Raw genomic sequence first — 20,912 nt, 5'->3', positions numbered from 1 at the left:
TTAGCCTGACGTCTGGACTCCAGGCCCCTGGGAATACAGTTTTTCCAGGACTTCTGTCCCTACCGGCCATCCCTGGGCTTGCTCAGAGTGCCACACAATCTTCCCTCCAGGAACTTCAGCACAGTGCAGCTGCACAGTCAGCATTACTGCAGGTAAAACAATACATAAATTTAAAAAAATATAAGATAAACATAAAGAATGGAGAAATGATAAGTAAAAAAAATATGCAGTGTTCTGACCTCTACAGTAAGAATAAAAGTATTATATGTACAAAAACACCAAAACATTTTATTTTATTTTGGTTATTTAAAGTTTGATGTGAGGAAGAAACATCAGGGATTATATGGGTGGAAGCAAAGAATTATTTTAGTGGAAAAATATCAAAATATGTGGTTATAGGCCAGTGATGGCAAACCTATGGCATGGATGCCACAGGTGGCACATGAGCCATTGCCCTAGCTCAGCTCCAACATGTATGTGTGTGCCAGCCAGCTGATATTTGGCTTGCACAGAGGCTCGGGGAAGGCGTTTTTGGCTTCCAGAGAGCTTCCGTGGTGGATAGGGGAGGGCTTTTTTACCCTCCCCTGGCTCCAGGGAAGTCGTCGGAGCCTGGAGTGGGAGAAACACAAGCCTACTGGGCCTTCAGAAGTTGGGAAACAGGCCGTTTCGGGCCTCCAGGGGGTGGAGGAAGCCGTTTCTGCCTTCCCCACGCATTGAATTATGGGTGTGGGCATTCACGCATGCACGATAGCACACACCCATGCTCCTTCGACACGCAAGGAAAAAAAGGTTTGCCATCACTGTTACAGGCTATTATGTGTAATGTATGATTCACATGTATGTATATAAATTGCTACATTTCCATAGCCCCATTGAAACTAATGATCTCTGTGCTGAAAGGATCAGCTAAGAAGGTGCCTCCAGGTATCTTCTGGATCTCTTATGGATTTCCATTAGATGCTTGGAATCAAATAGTCAGATCATCAGAGTCCAGAAATCCTTCCTCTAATAAAATCCCTTCTTGACGTATATCCCATACGTCACAACTTAAAAGTCATCAAGTCAAAATCGCCTGCTATCTCTCAGGTCTTCCCTTCTCCTCTTTCTCTCCTAACTAAACTTCATTTTCTCATATATCTCTCATCACCCTCTTCATCCTCTAATACAATTAATCAAGCTAACCCATTTTTGAACTCGTATATGTACTTGATTTGAAGTTATGTTGCTATATTTGTATAATCTCAACTTTGAACAGAAATGCTACTTTATTATGCATAGTTTATTATCCTATCTTAATATGTATAGCTCCTCGTGTTATTCTGATATGTGTTTTTTGTGTCTTTTTTTTCTGTATACTTTTCCCTTTCCCCCTTTCCTCCCTTCTTTCTTTTTTAATAAATCAATAAACTTTTTTTTTAAAGCCCTTGAACATTCGCTTGCTCCTGATAGAGATACGTTGTGGAATGTTGCATGAAATCGGGCATTTTAGATTTTTTTAATTGCAAATTTTGGATGATGTGGTTGTAAATATTAAATCCCAGCGACCGGTTAGGTCCCACAGAGTTGGCCTTCTCCGGGTCCCGTCGACTAAACAATGTTGTTTGGCGGGACCCAGGAGAAGAGCCTTCTCTGTGGCGGCCCCGACCCTCTGGAATCAGCTCCCCCCCCCCGGAGATCAGAACTGCCCCCACCCTCCTTGCCTTTCGTAAAGTTCTTAAGACCCATCTTTGCCGTCAGGCATGGGGGAACTGAGACATCTCCCCCGGGCCTATACAGTTTATACATGGTATGTTTGTGTGTAGGCTTGCTTTTAATAATGGGTTTTTTAGTGTTTTTAAATTATTAGATTTGTTCTTACATTGTCTTCATTATTGTTGTGAGCCGCCCCGAGTCTACGGAGAGGGGCGGCATACAAATCTAATTAATAATAATAATAATAATAATAATAATAATTAATGTAACTTTTCCCAAGCTAGCATCTTTTGTATATGCTGGAGGAATTCTGTCAATGTGGCCTTTAACTGGGAATTCTGGGAATTTTCCAACACCTCTAGAAGTCATGCTATACTCTGCATGAGTTAACAAATTCTGAACATCTAAGTGAAGCCTCATTATCTCAGTTTTATTATGGTTGTAACTGTATTCTTCTATTAGTATACCAGTGCTACTATTTGGCTGTATCATAAAACATCCTCATCCATACATTTTTCCATTAGGAACAAAGTGTGAAATTTAGGCAGATGTATGTTAGCGATGCAACTTTCATTTGCGTATTCTGAAACACTGAATTAAACTTTCTGAGAGTTCCATTTTGCCTTCCTTGCTGGCAAATTTGGATTTTGGAAAGGCCAAGCATCCAGCTATTAATTTCTCGTTTGTTTCTTTAAAGATACACTCTACCTCTGCTCTAGAAAACTATGGCTCTCAATCTGAAGGTTTCAATGCATATCCCCCAGCAGCAGGAACATCTGGAACACCTTTTTCAGTTCAGGCAAACCTTCCCCAGACTGGATGGCAATAATGAACATCAATTTCAGCTATCAAGAAGAATGCTCCAAAAGCTTATGATGCTTCCTTCAGAATATACGTTTTCAGTACATATCATTCACGAGGGATTCCAAATGTTGCTGGATTATTATTATTATTATTATTATTATTATTTACTTTATAGCAATGACCCTAGGAAGCCTTCTTTCCATTTTTCATAGTACACTCTGAGGATATTTTAATCCGGGTAGGATTTTTAAGATCCAGACTAACAGGTCACTGGAGTGGGGGTGGGGGGTTCATTTTTGCTGTGATAGCAGTGCTTTCCAGATTATTAAAAATCGGAGCAATGCATGAGGTATAGGTACTGATTTTAAAATGTAGCTCAAACTCCCCATCCAGCCCCCTCGTCTCCTTTTAGGAATTTAGGAATATTGTGCATCTGCCTACGTAGGCTGAGCCGATTTACACTCCTTTCTACCTTGTCCTATAGAATCAATTCTAGTATTTCTTTTTTCATTCTTTTTAAAAATTGATTATCTATTGCAATTTACTCTGATGCAAGTAGCCCTCAACTTAGAATCATAATAGGGACTGGAAAATTCATTATTAGACAGTTAACAGGGCTGCATCCAGTTTACAACCTTTTTCATTAAATCGTTAAGCAAATCTCTCATCAATCAGTTGAAATATCACACGACTGTGCCTTGCAGTCACAATTGAGTTTACTTATCAGAAGCTGGCAAGGAAGGTTGTCAATGGTGAGCACAAGGACCGCTGGACATCGCAGCTGTTTCAAATGCAAGCCAGCTGCCAAACACCCAGATTGCAATCACATAACAGCAGGGACTGATTGTAAGTTACAGTGTCATTGTAATTTCAAAGAGTTGCTAAACAAATGGTTCTATCTTGAGGACTGCCTGTACTTGTTATTGAACAATTTGTTTCAGGCCTTTATTCCATTCTTTCCAAGCTGGTGGCTTCAGGATGTCTTGGCATTCCAGCTTCAATAAATTTAATTAAATAAGATAGCTGCATTTTTGAAGTGGTAATTCCAACACATCTGGAGGGTGTTAAGTAGGGAAATCTGTTTTTACTTATATTTGCAATCTACCTCCCACCAATAATTTGTTCAGTCTTCTAGGATATCAGAAGTCTGCTGTAGATATGTATTTTTTAATGTATAACTTCAGATTAAGTGTATAGTTTCCTTCAATCAGTAGGAAATACATTTTGTAGATTATAATTTATGTTCCATAATAAATGTTCATATCTTAATTCATGAACAAGGCACTGGTAATAACACCACTAATAGGTCCAATATACCCCATCAAATACAATTAAATATATTGAAGAGTTTTGGATTTGTGAATCAAGTATTCACTTTATTTATGAGAACAAAACAAATGCACATAATATTGTCAGATTTGAATGAATTACGTGGTTAAATTCTGAAAATTTTGAGCTTTTAAATAAGTAGAGCTAGGTTTTCACACAAACTCTTTCAAGTAACACTGGGGGGCAGGGGAGCCAAAATAATTAAATACATTTATTGTATTGGTTTTTTTAAAATTAAAACCAATTCTAATTATGAATTGTGCAATATAACATTATTGCTTTTAATAAAGACTTCTGTACTTTTTCCTATAACTTCTGGGAAAGTTAAGGCTCTTCAGCTGTTCTTCTATAGGTAGCTCTTGACTTATGACCATAATTAAGCCCAAAATTTAGGTTGCTAAGACATTTGTTGTGAATGTTGTGACCCCATTTTCTTTCTTATGACCCCAACCTTTCTTGCCACAGAATCACTATAGTTGTTAAATTAGTAACAAGTTTGTTAAATAAATTTGGCTTCCCCTTTTACTGCTTGTCAGAAGATCTCAAAGGTATTCATATGACTCTGCGATATTCATAAATACTAGTCAGTTGCCAAGCATTTGAATTTTGATCACATGTCCATGGGAATGCTGCAACGTCGTGTGAAATATAATCATAAAGTCACTTTTTCCAGTGCTGTTGTAACTTTGAACAGTCATTTAATGAACTATTGTAAGTCAAGGAGTACCTGCATTGTAGCTCCTAACATCCTCTAATGTTGGCAATGATTTTAAAGGCTGCTGGGAGTTAAAATTCAAGGACACAGCTTCATCAGCCTTGATTTAACAACTGTAGTGATGAATATGAGCCCTGCTGCATATTGTCTCTTAAAATAATTTTTATCCTATTTTAGATTTATAGTAGATATACTTGATGTTAAAATTTTAATGTGAACTTAATGCACTTTGTTGCAGTGCATAGCTTAATGCTTTTTCTAAAGATGACAGTCTACTGAATAGTATTACTAATGTAGAAATTTTCCATAGGTAAGCAGGTATGGAGAATGCTAATATGTATATAGCAGTATTTTTATAATTTTTTAAAGATAAAATGAATAGCAGTGATGTTTCTAAAATAGACTGAATAAACAGTTCCTTACAAACCTGCCTTGAGTAGTTTTTTTATATAACAAAGTAATTAATTTTTAAAATTCTAAAGATTAGTATCCAGCTTAGTCATTCTGCAGCAAAACAGTCATTGTTAAATCAAATTGCCTCTTTTCCCTGCTACTATTGTACCTTATGATTCTTGACCAACCTTTTATTCTATGATCACTGAGAGCATGTGCACCAAGACAATTTCCTGGTGTGTCCAATCAAAGTTGGCCAATAAAATTCTACTCTATTTTATTTTTTTTATTCTATTCTATATTCTATTCTATTCTAACTAAAATTAGTTTACACCAATATCATTGCAACCATCTTTGTTTCTACAGTATTCATACACTGCTTGTTTCTAAACTTTTCACCTTTTTCATTTTCTCATCAACTCCATCAAAACAGTTTCCTCAGCCTTCTCTTTCCCTTCAATCTATTCACACTTCCATCCTATATTGGTTTCCCTATGTAGCTCTAATTCTTTCAAAGCAGCTCTAAATCTTCTTAATGAATCATAGAATTGGAAGATACCTTGGAGGACTTCTAGTCTAACCATCCCTCCCAAAGGTGCTTTTTCAGGAGGCAACTGGACTTTTTTGTGGGTTTTTTCCCCCTTTTGAAGATGTTTCGCTTCTCAACCATGAACCTTCTTCAGCTCTGACAGGATAGTGGAGAATGGAAGGATTTGCCCTGCAGACATTTCTTTCATACTGATATTCACAAAAGCATTCTACATGTAGGTTGGAAAGTGTCCCCAGGCTGCTAAGAGGCATTATTATGGGATGTGGAGTCAGAAGATCCTAAGTTCTGTGTGATGTTTCACCCCAAAACAGTAACTTAAAGTTTCTGCTTTTTTAAAAATCACAATCTGGCTTACTAATATTGAAGGCCATTGTATGCTTTGGCATAACTCTCAGTTAAACATCTTGAGATTGGGAAGAAGCATTAAAACGAACAGCAGTGCTGCTTTGTGGCGAGATGGGAAACAAATTCAACAAACGCTGTTGTAATATTATTATTTTTTGTGTTGCTTCCGAAAATGGTGCTATCATTCATTTCCTACGTCTTCATAAAAGCCTATATATGGAACTAGGCTGTGCATATACAAATTTAAACCATTTGTGAGGACTGACATGCAGCCTCTTTTGAAATCCTGGTTAACAGCGGAATCGTGATGGTGCAGTTGTTGCATCATGGGACTTTGCCTTACAATCCAGGTTACAGGAATGTTTCTCAAATAGTGGGGTGGGTCCCCCTGGAGGGGGTGCAGAGTGATGCTGGGGGGGGGTGACCCTGGAGAATTTGCTGCAGTGAGTAGGGATTATTTGCATCAAGCAATAGCACGGCACATATGAACTGCATATAACAAACCCTTAAGAGCAGACCTGGGCAAGATGCGGCCTGGGGGCCGGATGCGGCCTGCCCGCTGTCTGTGACCAGCCCGCGGAGGTCAGTCCAAACCACGCAAATGCGCGTGCAGGCAAAAACTAAAGCCGCACGGAGTTTCCAAAAGCCATGCGGTGGAGTCGGACGGCCTCACCACCTGCGTGCAGAAGTAAAAAGCGATAAAGCAGCAGTTGCGTCGTGCCTGAGAATGGAGGGAAGCAAGGAAGCAAGGAAGGAGAAATGGTATTACTCTGGAAATATAAAACTATTAAATATGAATCTCTCCCCTTTTATGGAAAGCAAACAAGTTCCTTGATAGATTAAAAATAGAAGTAGAAAGAAACTAGACAACTTTAGGATTTTTTAAAAAATGAAATAATCAGGTAGCATTATATGGATTGAGTTATTAACTTAAAATTGGATAAGGGAACTTTCCAGGATCCTAATGTTTCATAATTTGGAATTATAGGGAAGTGATAATGACCAAATGATTTCAGCTTTTTTCATTTAGTATCTGTTACCAGCATATGTATACTATAAACCAGGGGTGGGCAATTTAATTTATAATTATAACATAATTATAATATATAATATAATTATAACTTTTCTAGATAAGAACCAGGTGTTCAAGATATTATATAATATATAATTATGTATAATATATATAATATAATATAATATAATTAACTCAGTTCTACCCAATACTGTATATTATTGGGTAGAACTGAATTGATTATATTAGTTCGGCCCTCTAAAACCATCCCAATTTCTCATGCGGCCCTATGGCAAAATTAATTGCCCACCCCTGCTTAAGAGACACCAAGGAAAATTTTTTAACAGGGATGAAAAGAAAGGAGCAGAGAGATGCAGATAATGAGACAGACGTAAGTTTCCCGAAAGTTAAGACGAGGAAATATGACGAAGCGTATGTGGCACTTGGCTTCACTGTGACTATGGTGGAAGACGAGGAAAGATTGGTATGTTTACTGTGTCTAAAAATGTTGGCTGCGGACAGCATAAAGCCAAATAAATTAAGGTGCCACTTAAACACATTACACTCTAATCATGCTAAGCCACTTGAAAATGTGCTGAATATTGCAAACAATCATCCTGGTAGAGAGTTGGAGAGGCGCGAAATATTTACTTCTTCCTGGGGGACGTAACAGAAAATAACTGAGAAACACTGCAATATGGCCCCTTCTCCCCGGAAAACTATTAGTAAAAGTTCCTGTATAATGCTTGGCTGCATAGCTAGAGGTATAACAAGCAGGAATAATTGTGATCCCGCTGTATGGAGCGCTGGTGAGACCACATTTGGAACACTGTTCAGTTCTGGAGACCTCACCTACAAAAAGATATTGACAAAATTGAACAGATTCAAAGACAGGCTACAAAAATGGTGGAAGGTCTTAAGCATAAAACTCATTAGGAAAGACTTAACGAACTCAATCTGTATAGTCTGGAGCAGTGTTTCCCAACCTTGGACACTTGAAGATATTTGGACTTCAACTCCCAGAATTCCCCAGCCAGCAAATGCTGGCTGGGGAATTCTGGGAGTTGAAGTCCAGATATCTTCAAGTGGCCAAGGTTGGGAAACACTGGTCTGGAGGACAGAAGGGAAAGGGGGGACATGATCGAAACATTTAAATAGGTTAAAGGGTTAAATAAGGTTCAGGAGAGAAGTGTTTTTAATAGGAAAGTGAACCCGAGAACAAGGGGGTACAATCTGTGGTTAGTTGGGGGAAAGATCAGAAGCAACGTGAGAAAACATTATTTTACTGAAAGAGTAGTAGATGCTTGGAACAAACTTTCAGAAGACGTGGTTGGTAAATCCACAGTAACTGAATTTAAACATGCCTGGGATAAACATATATCCATCCTAAGATAAAATACAAGAAATAGTATAAGGGCAGACAGGATGGACCATGAGGCCTTTTTCTGCCGTCAATCTTCTATGTTTCAAGTATAGGATAGTGGTTTATATAAACATAGCATAGAAAGTAACGATTAAAAGAGCTAGAACTGCAAACAGAAGCGTATCCAAACTTGAAAAACGCCGCCCCGAATCATTCGGTTCCGAAACGGGAGTAGCAAACAAAAAGCTTATAAAGAAAAACAAATCGCCCGCCCGCCGCTCTGGTCCAGCCCCTCGGACGAAGAGGAAGGGGCGCGCGTGCGCAGTCTGTTGAGTTAGACTCAGGGCTGAACCGTGGCGCGGCCCCGGGAGCGTCGGGCGTCTCTCCGCGCGAGCGTTGCCGGTGCCGGGCGAGGCCGCGGCGCGCTTCCAGGGGCTCAATGGAGTCCGCGGTGGAGGAGCTGATGCCCCGCCTCTTACCCGTGGAGGACTGCGACCTCGCGGACGACTTCGACCCCACGGTGCCCCCCCGGACCCCTCAGGAGTATTTAAAGCGGGTCCAGTTAAGTGAATTGGTCGGGAGTTTCTTCACCGCCGAGGGAGGGTGACGCGGGTTGGGGCTGCGCTTTGTTTGAGGGGGCGAAGTTGTATGGGGGTTAAACCTGGCGCTAATATCGATATAAAAAATGGCCGCTCTGTTGATATTTACTCCTGTGCGGCTTGCATGGAAGTAGAAGCGCTTATTGAATCACGGTGAAGCAGGGGTAGGCAAACCTGGCTCTTCTATGACATGCGGACTACAACTCCCAGAATTCCCTAGTTAGCATGATTGGCTCAGGAATTCTGGGAGTTGAAGTCCATAAGTCATAGAAGAGCCAACTTTACCTACCCCTGCGGTTTAACGGTTCTGGTAAGGACCTGACAAAAGTACAGTACTTCAGAAGCTCACCTGGGTGTATATATAGCCTTGCTACTGATAATGCAATATGGCGGTTTGCTTTTGTGGTGGTGGGATTTCCTGCATGAAAAAAGGAAGGATATTTATTGATTGATTGATTGATTGATTGATTGATTGATTGGATTTCTATGCCGCCTTTCTCTAAAGACTCACAGCATATGAAAAACAGTACATTTCAATAAAATTAATCCAATTAAATTAAAACTACATGGTTAACTAAAAGCCCTAATTGTATTAAAAATCAATTCCAGTCATTCATATAGCAATCATACAATCATTCGTTGGCCAGGGGCTAAAATCTTTGAGATCCCTCCCAAAGGTGCTTTTCAGGAGGCAACTGGACTTTTGTGTGTGTTTTTTTTCCCTTTTGAAGATGTTTTGCTTCTCAACCATGAACCTTCTTCAGCCCTGACAGGATAGTGGAGAATGGAAGGATTTGCCCTGCAGACAGCTGGTAATTTGCATCCTTTTAGAGCAGGGCTCTCCAACCTTGGCAATTTTAAGGCTGGTGGACATCAACTTCCATAGTCCACAAGTCTTTTTTTTTAATTAAAAAGTTTTTTATTTATAAAACATTTAAGAAACACACCATATACATCACAATGTAATACAATGTAGACGGATAACAAAAAGAAAAGGTACATGACAGTCCATTTAGTATTCACATTGGTTATTCCCCTTTTCTCCCCTATATTAAGTTTTCAATATTCATTTAAGTTTCAGTTGATTTAAAATTTCTCTTTCATACTTTCTAGTCTTTAATCTTGGTTCTCTTAAAGTTGCCAAGGTTGGAGACCCCTGCTTTAGAGGGTTGTTGAAGCACTTGAAAGTTTGTACCCTCATGGTCACATGAGTAGTGCTCCTGCTTTCGCCCTTTGTGCAAGTAGGAATGGATTTCCAGAGAAAAATTGCAGACTAGAGGAACCAGGACCACTATTCTGAGGACACAGATAAACCTCCCAAGTGCTTCAATTACCCTAAAACAGTGGTTCCCAACCTGGGGGTCAGGAGTGGACTCCTTTGGGGGTTGAATGACCATTTCACAGGGGTCACCATAGGAAAGGACATATTTCCCATGGTGTTAGGAACTAAAGCTTCTATTCTAGATCCTTTGGAACATATTTTTACAATCGGACAAATGAGGTGTTTACAGTGGGGATGTCCCCCTGACCTTCCTGCCAATCAGCTTAAAGCTCTGTTGGGAGAATTGACGCTAGACTTATGGTTGGGGGCAACAAAACATGAGAAACTGTATTAAGGGGTCGCGGCATTAGAAAGGTTAAGAACCACTGTTAAAAGGGTGCAGATTACCAGCAGTCTGCAAAGAGTATAAATCCTTCCATTCCTCACTTATCCTGTTAGAATTGCCAAAGCTTCTTGGATTAGAAGCGAAACATCTTTGAAAGAAAAAAGTGCAGTTTCCTCCTGAAAAAGCATCTTTGGGATAATCATATGACCTGGATTATTACTACAAGAGTTTCAGCTTTAAAAGAACAGATAATACTGAAATGCGGCTTTGAATCTATTTGTACTGTTCTTCTCATAGTGATTTCTTTGGGTTTTGCCAATTTTTTAAAAACTCTAGGAATATTAGTTCATGATAAATAAGACATGCAGCCCTGGTATAACTAAATGATTTGAGTGCTGGATTGAATGGAATGAAAAACACCTGAAACATTTCTGCATTGTGCCATGAATCCAAATCAATTTTAAAACTAAATTAATTATGGCAGCTTTTCAAAGAATACACCATATAGCCTAGTTTTGTTCAAACTTTAATCCATTAGAATGGATTCTTACATTTGATAAGTAACAATCCCACTCACTTTATCTCATTTTGAAAAACCCAGACTGATAAGCAGACAAAGCTGGAATTATTTTTAAGGATTTTGTAGGCTTCATTCTTTAATTCCTAAATTAAGTTTAATTAGAAATCAAAAAGCATTTAGAATTGCAAACATTTTTATTTTGTAGGATTGAAGCTGCAAAATGTCCCGATGTTGTTGTGGCCCAGATTGATCCCAAGAAACTGAAAAAGAGGCAGACTGCAAATATTTCAGTAGGTTTTTTTAAAAAAAATAATAATTATAAGCATCATAAAATACAAGTGTACTGTTCATGATGATTAGATGTTAACAGTACAATACTTTTAAGAGATTGCCAATTTTGTAATTACATAATCCATCTGCATGTTGGCTCATCCTACAAAATGGTAGTGTCTCTTTTAAAATTGAATATGACATTCTTTTATTATTACTATTAATTTTTAAAAAACAGATAAAATATAATTTTATTTATTTAAAGAAGCAACTTCTGATCTTTCCTACAGCAGTTACCAGCATACGTAATATCACTCCTATTTCTATCAAGTTACATCATATAATTCACTTCTTCCCATATTTGATTTTTTTCAATCAGCTAATTCAAAAATCATCAAGGCATTTTATCCCTTTTCAATTAAAAAAAAATTAATAAAGCGTTTCCAGTCCTATAGAAAAGTACTTATTGTTTTCTCCATGATCAAACAGATCAATTTTGCCATTTATGCAAATTATTTCATCATTAAAGTGCAATTCTTCATTGTAGGTAATCCTGCTTTTAAAAAAAATATTTTTGTATATGTGAATAACATGATCTTCTTAATATTCTCATTGTGTTGACTGTGGTTTTTTTTAGCTTTCTGGGTGTCAACCTGCTCCTGAAGGATATTCTCCAACTCTGAAATGGCAACAGCAACAAGTGTCTCATTTTTCAACTATACGCCAGGTATACATACATACATACATACATACATACATACATACATACATTGTTATTTGCAGTAATAGTAAAAGTAGTATGTATTTTCTTGTAATAGGTCTTGGGGATCAATGAACAGTTTGAACTTTATGAAGGGGGTCAGTGAATTGAAAAGTTTGGGGGCCCTGGTGTGCAACATTAAAACCAAAGTTAGAATAAAAATCCATATAATTTGTGTTCTGTCTGGGTCACTCCAGAAGCCAATACCAACCCAAAAAGAGAATCCAGACACACTGGTAAAAGGCAGAGGCGGTTTATATAATTCAAGGAAAACACAGGTAACAGAAAATGTCCTTACAAACAGGAAAAACGCTGGAACTTCAAATATATACATGAAGGGAATAGTCCATGAAGCAATACCAGATTCTTGCTGCCAAGATGAAGCTGTAGATAGCAAACAGACGCCTCCCACGAGTCTTCCAGACTGCGAGGCCACAAGCCAAGATCAGAGACGCTGATAATCAAAACAGGTCACCGCAACTCCAATTGATAACACTCCACATGGCTTTAAGGCCTTGCCTGCCTTTTAAACCCTGCTGATGAGGACCACACCGAAACCCAGCTGTTTCTAATTCAATGGTGAAAATATTTCTTTAACTGCTCCTTTCGTTGCTCTGAACGTCTCTGTCTCATGTCAATGACAGCTTGTGCGTCATCACCTAATGACTGCAAGCTACTGGCTGGGGAGAGCCCCCCCCCCCCCCCCGGGCTCTCATGCTGTTCTCCTTCATCCCATTCCTGACTCTCCTCTCCCCCGTCCGACTGTTCAGCCCCCTCCTCTGCGCTATCATCCTCCTCCGGGCATGGAGCCAGCAGAGACACAGCTGGTCCCTGAGCAGCCTCAGGCTGAATCACAACAATTTCTTTGCTTGTTTGTTGGATTTATAGGCTTCCCAACTCCTGCCAGACTCTGGATAGCAAACAGACTTATGTCCAATCTTGTAAACAAACTCTCAAAACACAATGCCAGTTTACAAAAAAAACATCATCAGCCAATAGAACTCCCTTAGTCTACTGGCCCAAGTGCCACAGGAAAACAGCCAAGACTTTAATACTATGCAAGAATGTAACAAGATTGGGAAAATCTAGATCTCAAGAGGGATTGCCTTTCTATGGGGTAGACACTTAAAGAAAGGTGGAATTTTTAGGTCCAACTAAAATCACTTATAGAAAGAATTTAGAGCATGCCCTCCCTGCTAAATTCTATTTAATAATATAACAATATAATATAATAATAAACATTATTTTTAAAAAGATTGTAATCTGATTTAAATTTAACTGATTGTATAAATTAAGGAATTAGGGCTAAGAATAGCCACTCTAAAACAGAAAGGAACAATCCAAAGAAATAGTTCAGCGAGCATAATCACAGAAGAGGTATTTTTGCTGTATGTGACAAGAATACTGTTTCTATGTATAGTTTCTACCACCTGCAAGTATATGTTAAAGTGGTCAAATGTTTGTTAATTAGAATATTTTAATTGATAAAAAGTTTATCTTTCAGAGTGTGAACAAGCACAGGGATCACTGGAAAGCACAGCACTTGGACAGTAATGTAACAATAGTAAGTAAAATGTAATATTTTCAGTATACTATAAAGTCCCCCCCCCCCCCTTCTGTTCAGTTGTATCAGATTCTCACAGAATGCCTGGACAAGTTCATATAGTTTTTTGGGAAAGGTTTTTCAGAAGTGCTTTGCCATTGCCTCTTTCCTAGGTCTGACAGTGACTAACCCAAGGTTCCCCAATTGGCTTTGTGCCTAAGACAGGATTAGAACTCACTTCCTGGTTTGTACTGTGATGCCTTGCAACCCTACACATTCAGACTTAACTAGAGTTCAGAAGTTATATTTGTTTCCTGTGTAGTCCTTTATATATGCATTGAAAGCATTATTTAGCTAAAAATTATGGAACTTTTCCTCTAGCAGCCTCTTTCTCCTCCCCCTATCTTTGTGGGTGGCTTCTGCTGCTGCTGATATCCACCAGCCCAAATCATGGATTTCCTGCGTCAACCTCACCTTAACTACTTTAAATTAAAAATAAAAACTGCAGAACCTTGAATAAAAGAAAATACGTTGGGGAGAAAACAAACACAAATCAATTTATTAAATAGAAAAGATAACTTGCTTTTTTTTTTTTTCAAATTGTTCAGCCCACAACAGATGATGAAGAAGGTTGGAAAAAATTCTGCTTAGGTGAAAAGTTGTATTTAGAATTAACAGATCAAATCTTAACTGATGAAAGTCCAGGAATTGATTATGTACAGGTGAGTGTTAAATCTGTCCTAAATAATTATATCACCTTTAAATAGCTATATTTTGATCCAGAGTTTGCTTGCATGTTGTGAAATATGTATGAAGTTTGTACATATGCTCATCCTTAAAATATTTAGAATATTTACAATATGCATTTGGTAGGGTTAAACAGGTCTTCCCAATGGCCACACTACCCTGGGAACTCTTTTAGAAAAGTATTACTAAGAAAAAGAATATTATTGGAGATGTATTTTTTTATTTCTCTTTCAAATTAGTTTAATTGTGTATTGGTTTTATTTGTGGGGAACATGGTTATAAATATACATTAGAAAAGCAGACTTTAATATTTAGATAGATATCATATTTTTTAAATTTTAAGCTTCAAGAGAAGCAAATGGTAATTGTTGCATATTTCTAAAATTTAATTACAGTGATCCCTCGATTTTCGCGATCTCGATCTTCGCGAAACGCTACACCACGGTTTTTCAAAAAATAATAAATTAAAAATACGTCCGCGGTTTTTTTTGCTATACCGCGGTTTTTCCCACCTGATGACGTCACTCTCTTCCTTCCTTTCTCATCTTTCTTTCTTTCTCTCTTTCTCTATCTTGCTTCTTCCTCTCTCACACTCTCTTCCTCCCTCTCTCATCTCTTTCTTTCCTTCTCTCTCTCTATCTCTCCCCCTCTTGCTCTCGAGCGGCGGGCGGGTGGGCGGGCAGCAGCGAGGAGCCGAAGATCGGGGTTTCCCCTTTGTGTGGGCGGCGGGGAAGACCCAGGGAAGGTTTCTTCGGCCGCCCAGCAGCTGATCTGCTCGGCAGCGCAGCAGTAGCAAGGAGCCGAAGATCGGGGTTTCCCCTTTGCGTGGGCGGCGGGGAAGACCCAGGGAAGGTTTCTTCGGCTGCCCAGCAGCTGATCTGCTCGGCAGCGCTGCTGCAGGAGGACCGTGTCCGAAAGCCGGTGAGAGGGGTGGAGCGGGCGGCCGGCCGGCGGGCGGTAGCGGCGAGGGCGCCGGACGCGCTGGGGGGGCGGGGGCAGCCGACATTCAAAGCAATCTTTGTCAGCTTCCGCACTTACATCGCTCCCCGGCTCCACCATCTGCGCATGCGCGGCCATGGAAAAAGGGCGCGCATGCGCAGATGGTGTTTTTACTTCCGCACCACTATACTGCGGAAAATTGATTATTGCGAGAGGTCTTGGAACGTAACCCTCGCGATAATCGAGGGATCACTGTACATTATGACTTGCTATTCACACAGAAGTTGATATAAGATGGACAACTATGTAAATGTTTTGAATAAATGAATTATAGTTTAACAAAACTCTAAACATTCAAAATATCTATACAATCTCTCCTAAAGAATGACAATTGCAAACTAATGTTCAGATCTAAAATTAAGTATTTAGATTTCCAGCCATTTAAAATCCGACATATTTTGGTTTCTTTTCATTCAGATTGGCTTTCCTCCATTGTTGAGCATTGTTAGCAGAATGAATCAGGTACTGTACTTTACTTTTATTGTCGGTTTCATTTCTATTCAGTCATGGTATGGTGAATCCAGCTTTACCTTTTTCCTCCTGCCTCTATAGCTTGCTTAAATCACCTGAACTTTGATATTTACCATCATAATTGAGCCCAAAATGTCTGTTGCTAAGTGAGACAGTTAAGCGAGTTTTGGCTCATTTTAGGACCTTTCTTGCTAGAGTTAAGTGACTCTGACTTTCCATTGACTTTGCCTGTCAGAGGGTCTCAAAAGGACACTGCAATCATTATAAATATGAACCAAATGCCAAGCACCTGAATGTTGATCACATGACCATGGACATGCTGCAATGGTCATAAGTGTGAAAAATTGTTTTAAATCACTTTTCTGTGACTTAACTTCAAATGGACATTAAACAAATGATTGTAAATCAAGGACTACCTGTAATCCCAATTAGAAATGTATTGCTCAAGATCTGAAGTACGCTAAAGATTATTAGCCTTAAAATAGTGATAAGTATGTTTTAAATATGTTAGATATAAATTGTTAATAAGAGGAAAGATTTTTTAAAGATATAGCAAAGATGGAGAGATACAAAGAATCAGGAATTTCAGAGTTCAGTAATTATTTGCCTTGTTGATGGCCAATTTTTTAGAGTTATTCCACCATATATTCAGATATAGACTGATTGTTTTAATTTATGTGTTTGAATTTTCTACACTTATGATAGCTGACAACAAATTAAAATTTTACACAATTAAGAATAAGAGAAAGAAATGCACTATAAGAACAAGCCTATAGTACAATAACACATCATAAATAACATACAGGTGGTAAATAACCAATTCTTAAAGATTCTCCAGATGAGTTGTACCTTGAAAAGCGTCTGGAAAATTCCCATTGATGGGGCCACTTTAACCGTTAATGTAAGTTCTATTATAGAGAAGCTAGATTCAGGTCTCCTACTAATAATCCTACTAATAATAAAAAGTATCCTAACAGGAATCAGTTGGCAGCATACCTACAGTAATTTCCACTTTTCATATAAATTTACAATACAGTGATCCCTCGAGTTTCACGATCTCAATCTTCGCGAAACGCTATATCGCGATTTTTCCACCAATGATGTCACTCTCTTCCTTCCTTTCTCATCTTTCTTTCTCTCTCTATCTTGCTTCTTCCTCTCTCACACTCTCTTCCTCCCTCTCTCATCTCTTTCTTTCCTTCTCTCTATTTCTCTATCTCTCCCCCTCTTGCTGGCGGGCGGGCGAGCGGGGGCATCAGCGAGGAGCCGGAGTTTCCCCTTTGCGTGGGCGGCTGGGAAACCCCAATCTTCGTCTGCTCACTGCTGCTGCGCTGAGCAGATCAGCTGCTGGGCGGCCGAAGGAACCTTCCCTGGGTCTTCCCCCTCTTGCTGGCGGGCGGGCGAGCGGCGGGCATCAGCGAGGAGCCGGGGTTTCCCCTTTGCGTGGGCGGCCGGGAAGACCCAGGGAAGGTTCCTTCGGCCGCTGAGCAGCTGATCTGCCCGGTAGCGCAGCAGCAGCGAGGAGCCGAATTGGGTTTCCCCTTTGCGTGGGCGGCGGGGAACGCAAACTCCACCATCTACGCATGCGCGGCCATAGAAAAAAAGGGCGCGCATGCGCAGATGGTGTTTTTACTTCCGCAACCCTACATCGCGAAAAATCGATTATCGCGAGGGGTCTTGGAACGGAACCCTCGCGATAATAGAGGGATCACTGTAATCCCTTTCACTTGCAACAAAACAATTTTCCATTCTGCTGTGAATATTAAAAAAAATGATTAGGAGATTAGGCCTATAACCCAAAGAATCCAGTAACATCACTAGAAGAGATAGTGGTAGGAAGATCTAAACAAAATAGTAAATTGATAGAAGTGGTAAAAACAGTTTTGATGGCTCTTTAATTCATTTTAATATATTAAAAACTATATTATGTATTTTCTTTATACTATATTGCATATTTTAAAAAAATTATTTTTAGGACAAGCTGTTTCAGCAACTATTTCCTAAGATTGTAAAATAATATTTATTTGTAGTAATTATTCATATACTGAATTCTTCTAGGATTTGTATAAAATACCTAATTATAAATCTGTCAAGTGCACGAGGAAAAAAAGACCCACCATGCAAAATTTTAACAGCTGTTTTTCTATCCCAAAAGGCAACTGTGACCAGTGTCTTGGAATACTTGACAAACTGGCTGGTGGAAAAAGAATTTACTCCAGAACTGGTAACTTGCAGTTTTATGTTGTAAGAGGCATTGAGTTCCCCATTGAAATTAAAATTGAAGGAAACTCATTTATTTATTATTTCTTTTAATCTGGAATTGTCAACATGAGTACTTTCCTGGCTTTTAGTAAAGCTATAAAAAGGATATCTCCCCCTAAGATGAGTGGTTTGAATTTGCTCTTTTTGAATTTTGAATTGCCTTCCGTTCCTAGTATGTATATATATCCAGCTGATCAGTGCTCACGTATGCACAGCAGTAACCAGAAGACTGGTTTGCACGCCAGAAACCAGAAATTCATTTTCTGGCATGCCCCCGGGCCAGCCTCTCTTCCAGGTTGTGGCCCCAACGAGCGTGCTGAAAAAGGTTCGCCATCATTGCTAAAGTTCATGCTGTACACATGGCTCTATAAAAAGAATAGCAAGTCAGCGCTCACTGCATCCTAAATTGGTTTTTCACAGTCCTTCTCATTAAATATTTTGAACAATCAAATACAAAATATTATAGTTCTCATGTGCAATCTGTAAAACAATTTGCTATTTTCACACAAAGCTTCATAATCCATTACTATATAAAGTTTTTTCAAATGTGTACAGGCCTCCTGCAGTCATACCCAGATTCTGAAAAGACTGATCCTCCATCTATAAGCTCTATTAAATATGTGCATTAATTGATCTAAGAAATACAGAATTTGTACCTATTTATCCGTGGTCTTATCACCATGCATTCAAAAACAATCTATTTCCCCTCTAAGTAAAGTTTAGTGGGATCTATTAAAAAAAAATTAATAACCTGACTGAACCTAATTGTTGGTTGGAGGACTGTTAATTAAGAAATCCCAAATCTGTACTGAAAAGTAAAAAACTAGACAATAGCCAAACAAAACAAACCCCCCAGGTGACAATGGAAACTAATTTGCATTGTTGCCAAGAAACTGACATGGATAAGTTCATGGAGATACAAAGAAACAATGCAAAGATGGTTTTATCTTTAATTTCTTATTGCAATTTCTTAAAATTTCTCTAGGGCAGATGGCTTTATGCTTTGTTAGCTTGTCTGGAGAAACCATTATTACCAGAGGCTCACTCTCTAATTCGACAACTGGCTAGGAAATGCTCTGAAGTGAGAATACTAGAGGTAAGGTGAACTAGTTGATCATTGTAGGGGAATACTAGAAGATCTAATTATGCTAATTGTTTGAAGCCATCAATTCACTGAAATATGTATATATGTTGATATTTCAGAATGAGTCAAAATTTTAAAAAAGGGCAATACCAGTTATATTAAATGTTCAAAATGTGGCTTTGTTGTTTTCAGACTTTTAATGAATTCAATGAATATCTAAAAGAGTTGTGTTTTCTACAAATATATTTAGTAGAGCTGTCAATCACAGTTGCCAAAATCCATTGTAATTTGTTGGAAATTTGTAATAAATGACATAAAACAACTGCTTGAATTTTGGTGAAACAAACTACAGTACTTAAATGCTTTTCTTCCCTTTAATGCAGGAGAACAAGAATGAAGAAAAAGTGTCTGCTCTAAACTTGTTGATTTGTTTGGTTGGAAGGTATGGCAAATTAATTTAATTAGTGTACTAACTTGACTATTAAAGGAAATCTCTCCACCATTGTCCTCAAGAGTCTGCACCATTACTTACATGAGCTTTGTTTTGCAATAATAACAATAATGTTTTGCAGTAATAAGAGTCCTCTGGGAGTTGGGTGGCATAAAAGTCCAATTAATTAATTAATTAGCTTGTAATTTTAACCCAATTCTATATTTTGTTTCTTTCCAGAGACTTATAAAGTAAATTATCGGATTATTTTATATAATATTACATTTCATTGGCAACAACTAATACATAGCAATATCATTTATGTTTCTCTGATTTCTCATGTCTCCTCATTCAGTATTGTGTATTCTAGAGAGACAAGAGCTTAAAATGGCATAATCAAATTCAATATTGTTTGCACCCTCTTTTATAAGGTATCTCCATGCCGTCTTGGCTTCAAATGCTAGGCCTTGAAACACATGCTCCGATTCCATGCAAAGATCAGTTCAAAGTGTCTTGCATTGGAAAGCACCTGAAGAGTAGTTAAAATAGTATAAATCTCACACCACTATTCAACGAAATGGAAATCTAGGCAAGTTATAAGTGAAATTTTGTATTTCTTTGTTCAAAATTTGTCTGAAGATTTTACTAGTATTTTTTTCCTCCAATCTAACAGATATTTTGACCAATATGACCTGGCTGATGAGGCATCCTGATAAACATCTGGAAACTATACATACACAAGTTTCTTTCTCAGGCAGTACTTTCATGACTGAAGTATGAAGAATGGATGCACCACGTATTCCAATGTGACCTTAGTGGATACTTGTATATTTGGTGGTGGGTTTTTTTAAGAAAACAGACTTGAGATGTTAATAAAATATTTTCTTATAAATTATTGTCCATAATTCAGCTTTTTTGATCTGCATAGAAACTATATCTCTTTATGAGAGGTACTACACAATGAATCAATAAGTGTCTTATTAAAACCCAGAAGAACTGAAGTAAACTAATCAATAACATTTTAAAAACATTTTAAGTGTAAATATGGAGGATTTAAAATGCTGTCTTAATTCAGACAATGCATCCACATTGTTCTCTTGGAAATACCATGGAAATAGTTTGCCATCACCTTTCTTCAGAATGTTTCTTCATTGTCCAGTCTGGGATTTAATAATAATAATAATAATAATAATAATAATAATAAATAATAATGTATTAGATTTGTATGCCGCCCCTTTCCGAAGACTCGGGGCAGCTCACAACAATAAACAGTGTACAAATCCAATATTTTAAAAACAATTTAAAAACCCTTATAGTAAAATAATCACACGATCCATTTAAACCATACACAAACCAAGATAGTTGTGGGATATGTCAGTTTCCCCATGCCTGGCTACAAAGATAAGTTTTCAATAAC

At 38.3% G+C, this 20,912-nt stretch overlaps 2 protein-coding genes across 6 annotated transcripts in view; both read left to right on the top strand.

Annotated features, from left to right (window-relative positions):
• PROSER1 (proline and serine rich 1) overlaps positions 1-4,966 on the top strand; it is a 30,619-nt gene extending 25,653 nt beyond the window's left edge. For all 4 annotated transcript variants that reach the window (XM_070755200.1, XM_070755182.1, XM_070755191.1 and 1 more), the window contains 2 exons: positions 5-152; positions 2,390-4,966. In XM_070755200.1, the coding sequence (XP_070611301.1) occupies positions 5-152; positions 2,390-2,521 (280 nt within the window). In that variant the 3' untranslated portion in view covers positions 2,522-4,966. The remainder of the gene's footprint in view (positions 1-4; positions 153-2,389) is intronic.
• Positions 4,967-8,496: 3,530 nt separating this feature from the next.
• Positions 8,497-20,387, top strand: GEMIN2 (gem nuclear organelle associated protein 2). Of its 2 annotated transcripts, none has more exons than XM_070755231.1 (10): positions 8,497-8,764; positions 11,135-11,219; positions 11,837-11,926; positions 13,452-13,523; positions 14,111-14,224; positions 15,666-15,710; positions 17,875-17,943; positions 18,967-19,077; positions 19,449-19,507; positions 20,169-20,387. In XM_070755231.1, exons 1-10 carry the CDS (start codon positions 8,643-8,645, stop codon positions 20,206-20,208), a joined length of 807 nt encoding a protein of 268 aa, XP_070611332.1. In that variant the 5' UTR covers positions 8,497-8,642; the 3' UTR covers positions 20,209-20,387. The 2 variants fall into 2 exon arrangements, with proteins under 2 accessions (XP_070611332.1, XP_070611324.1); XM_070755223.1 differs by having other exon boundaries at positions 8,518-8,764; positions 13,464-13,523.
• Positions 20,388-20,912: the final 525 nt, after the last annotated feature.

Source organism: Erythrolamprus reginae, chromosome 1 (genome assembly GCF_031021105.1).
Source record: "Erythrolamprus reginae isolate rEryReg1 chromosome 1, rEryReg1.hap1, whole genome shotgun sequence".
NCBI lineage: Eukaryota > Metazoa > Chordata > Lepidosauria > Squamata > Dipsadidae > Erythrolamprus > Erythrolamprus reginae.
Note: the sequence above shows the minus strand (reverse complement) of the source record. Positions and strands in the feature narration are given on the sequence as shown.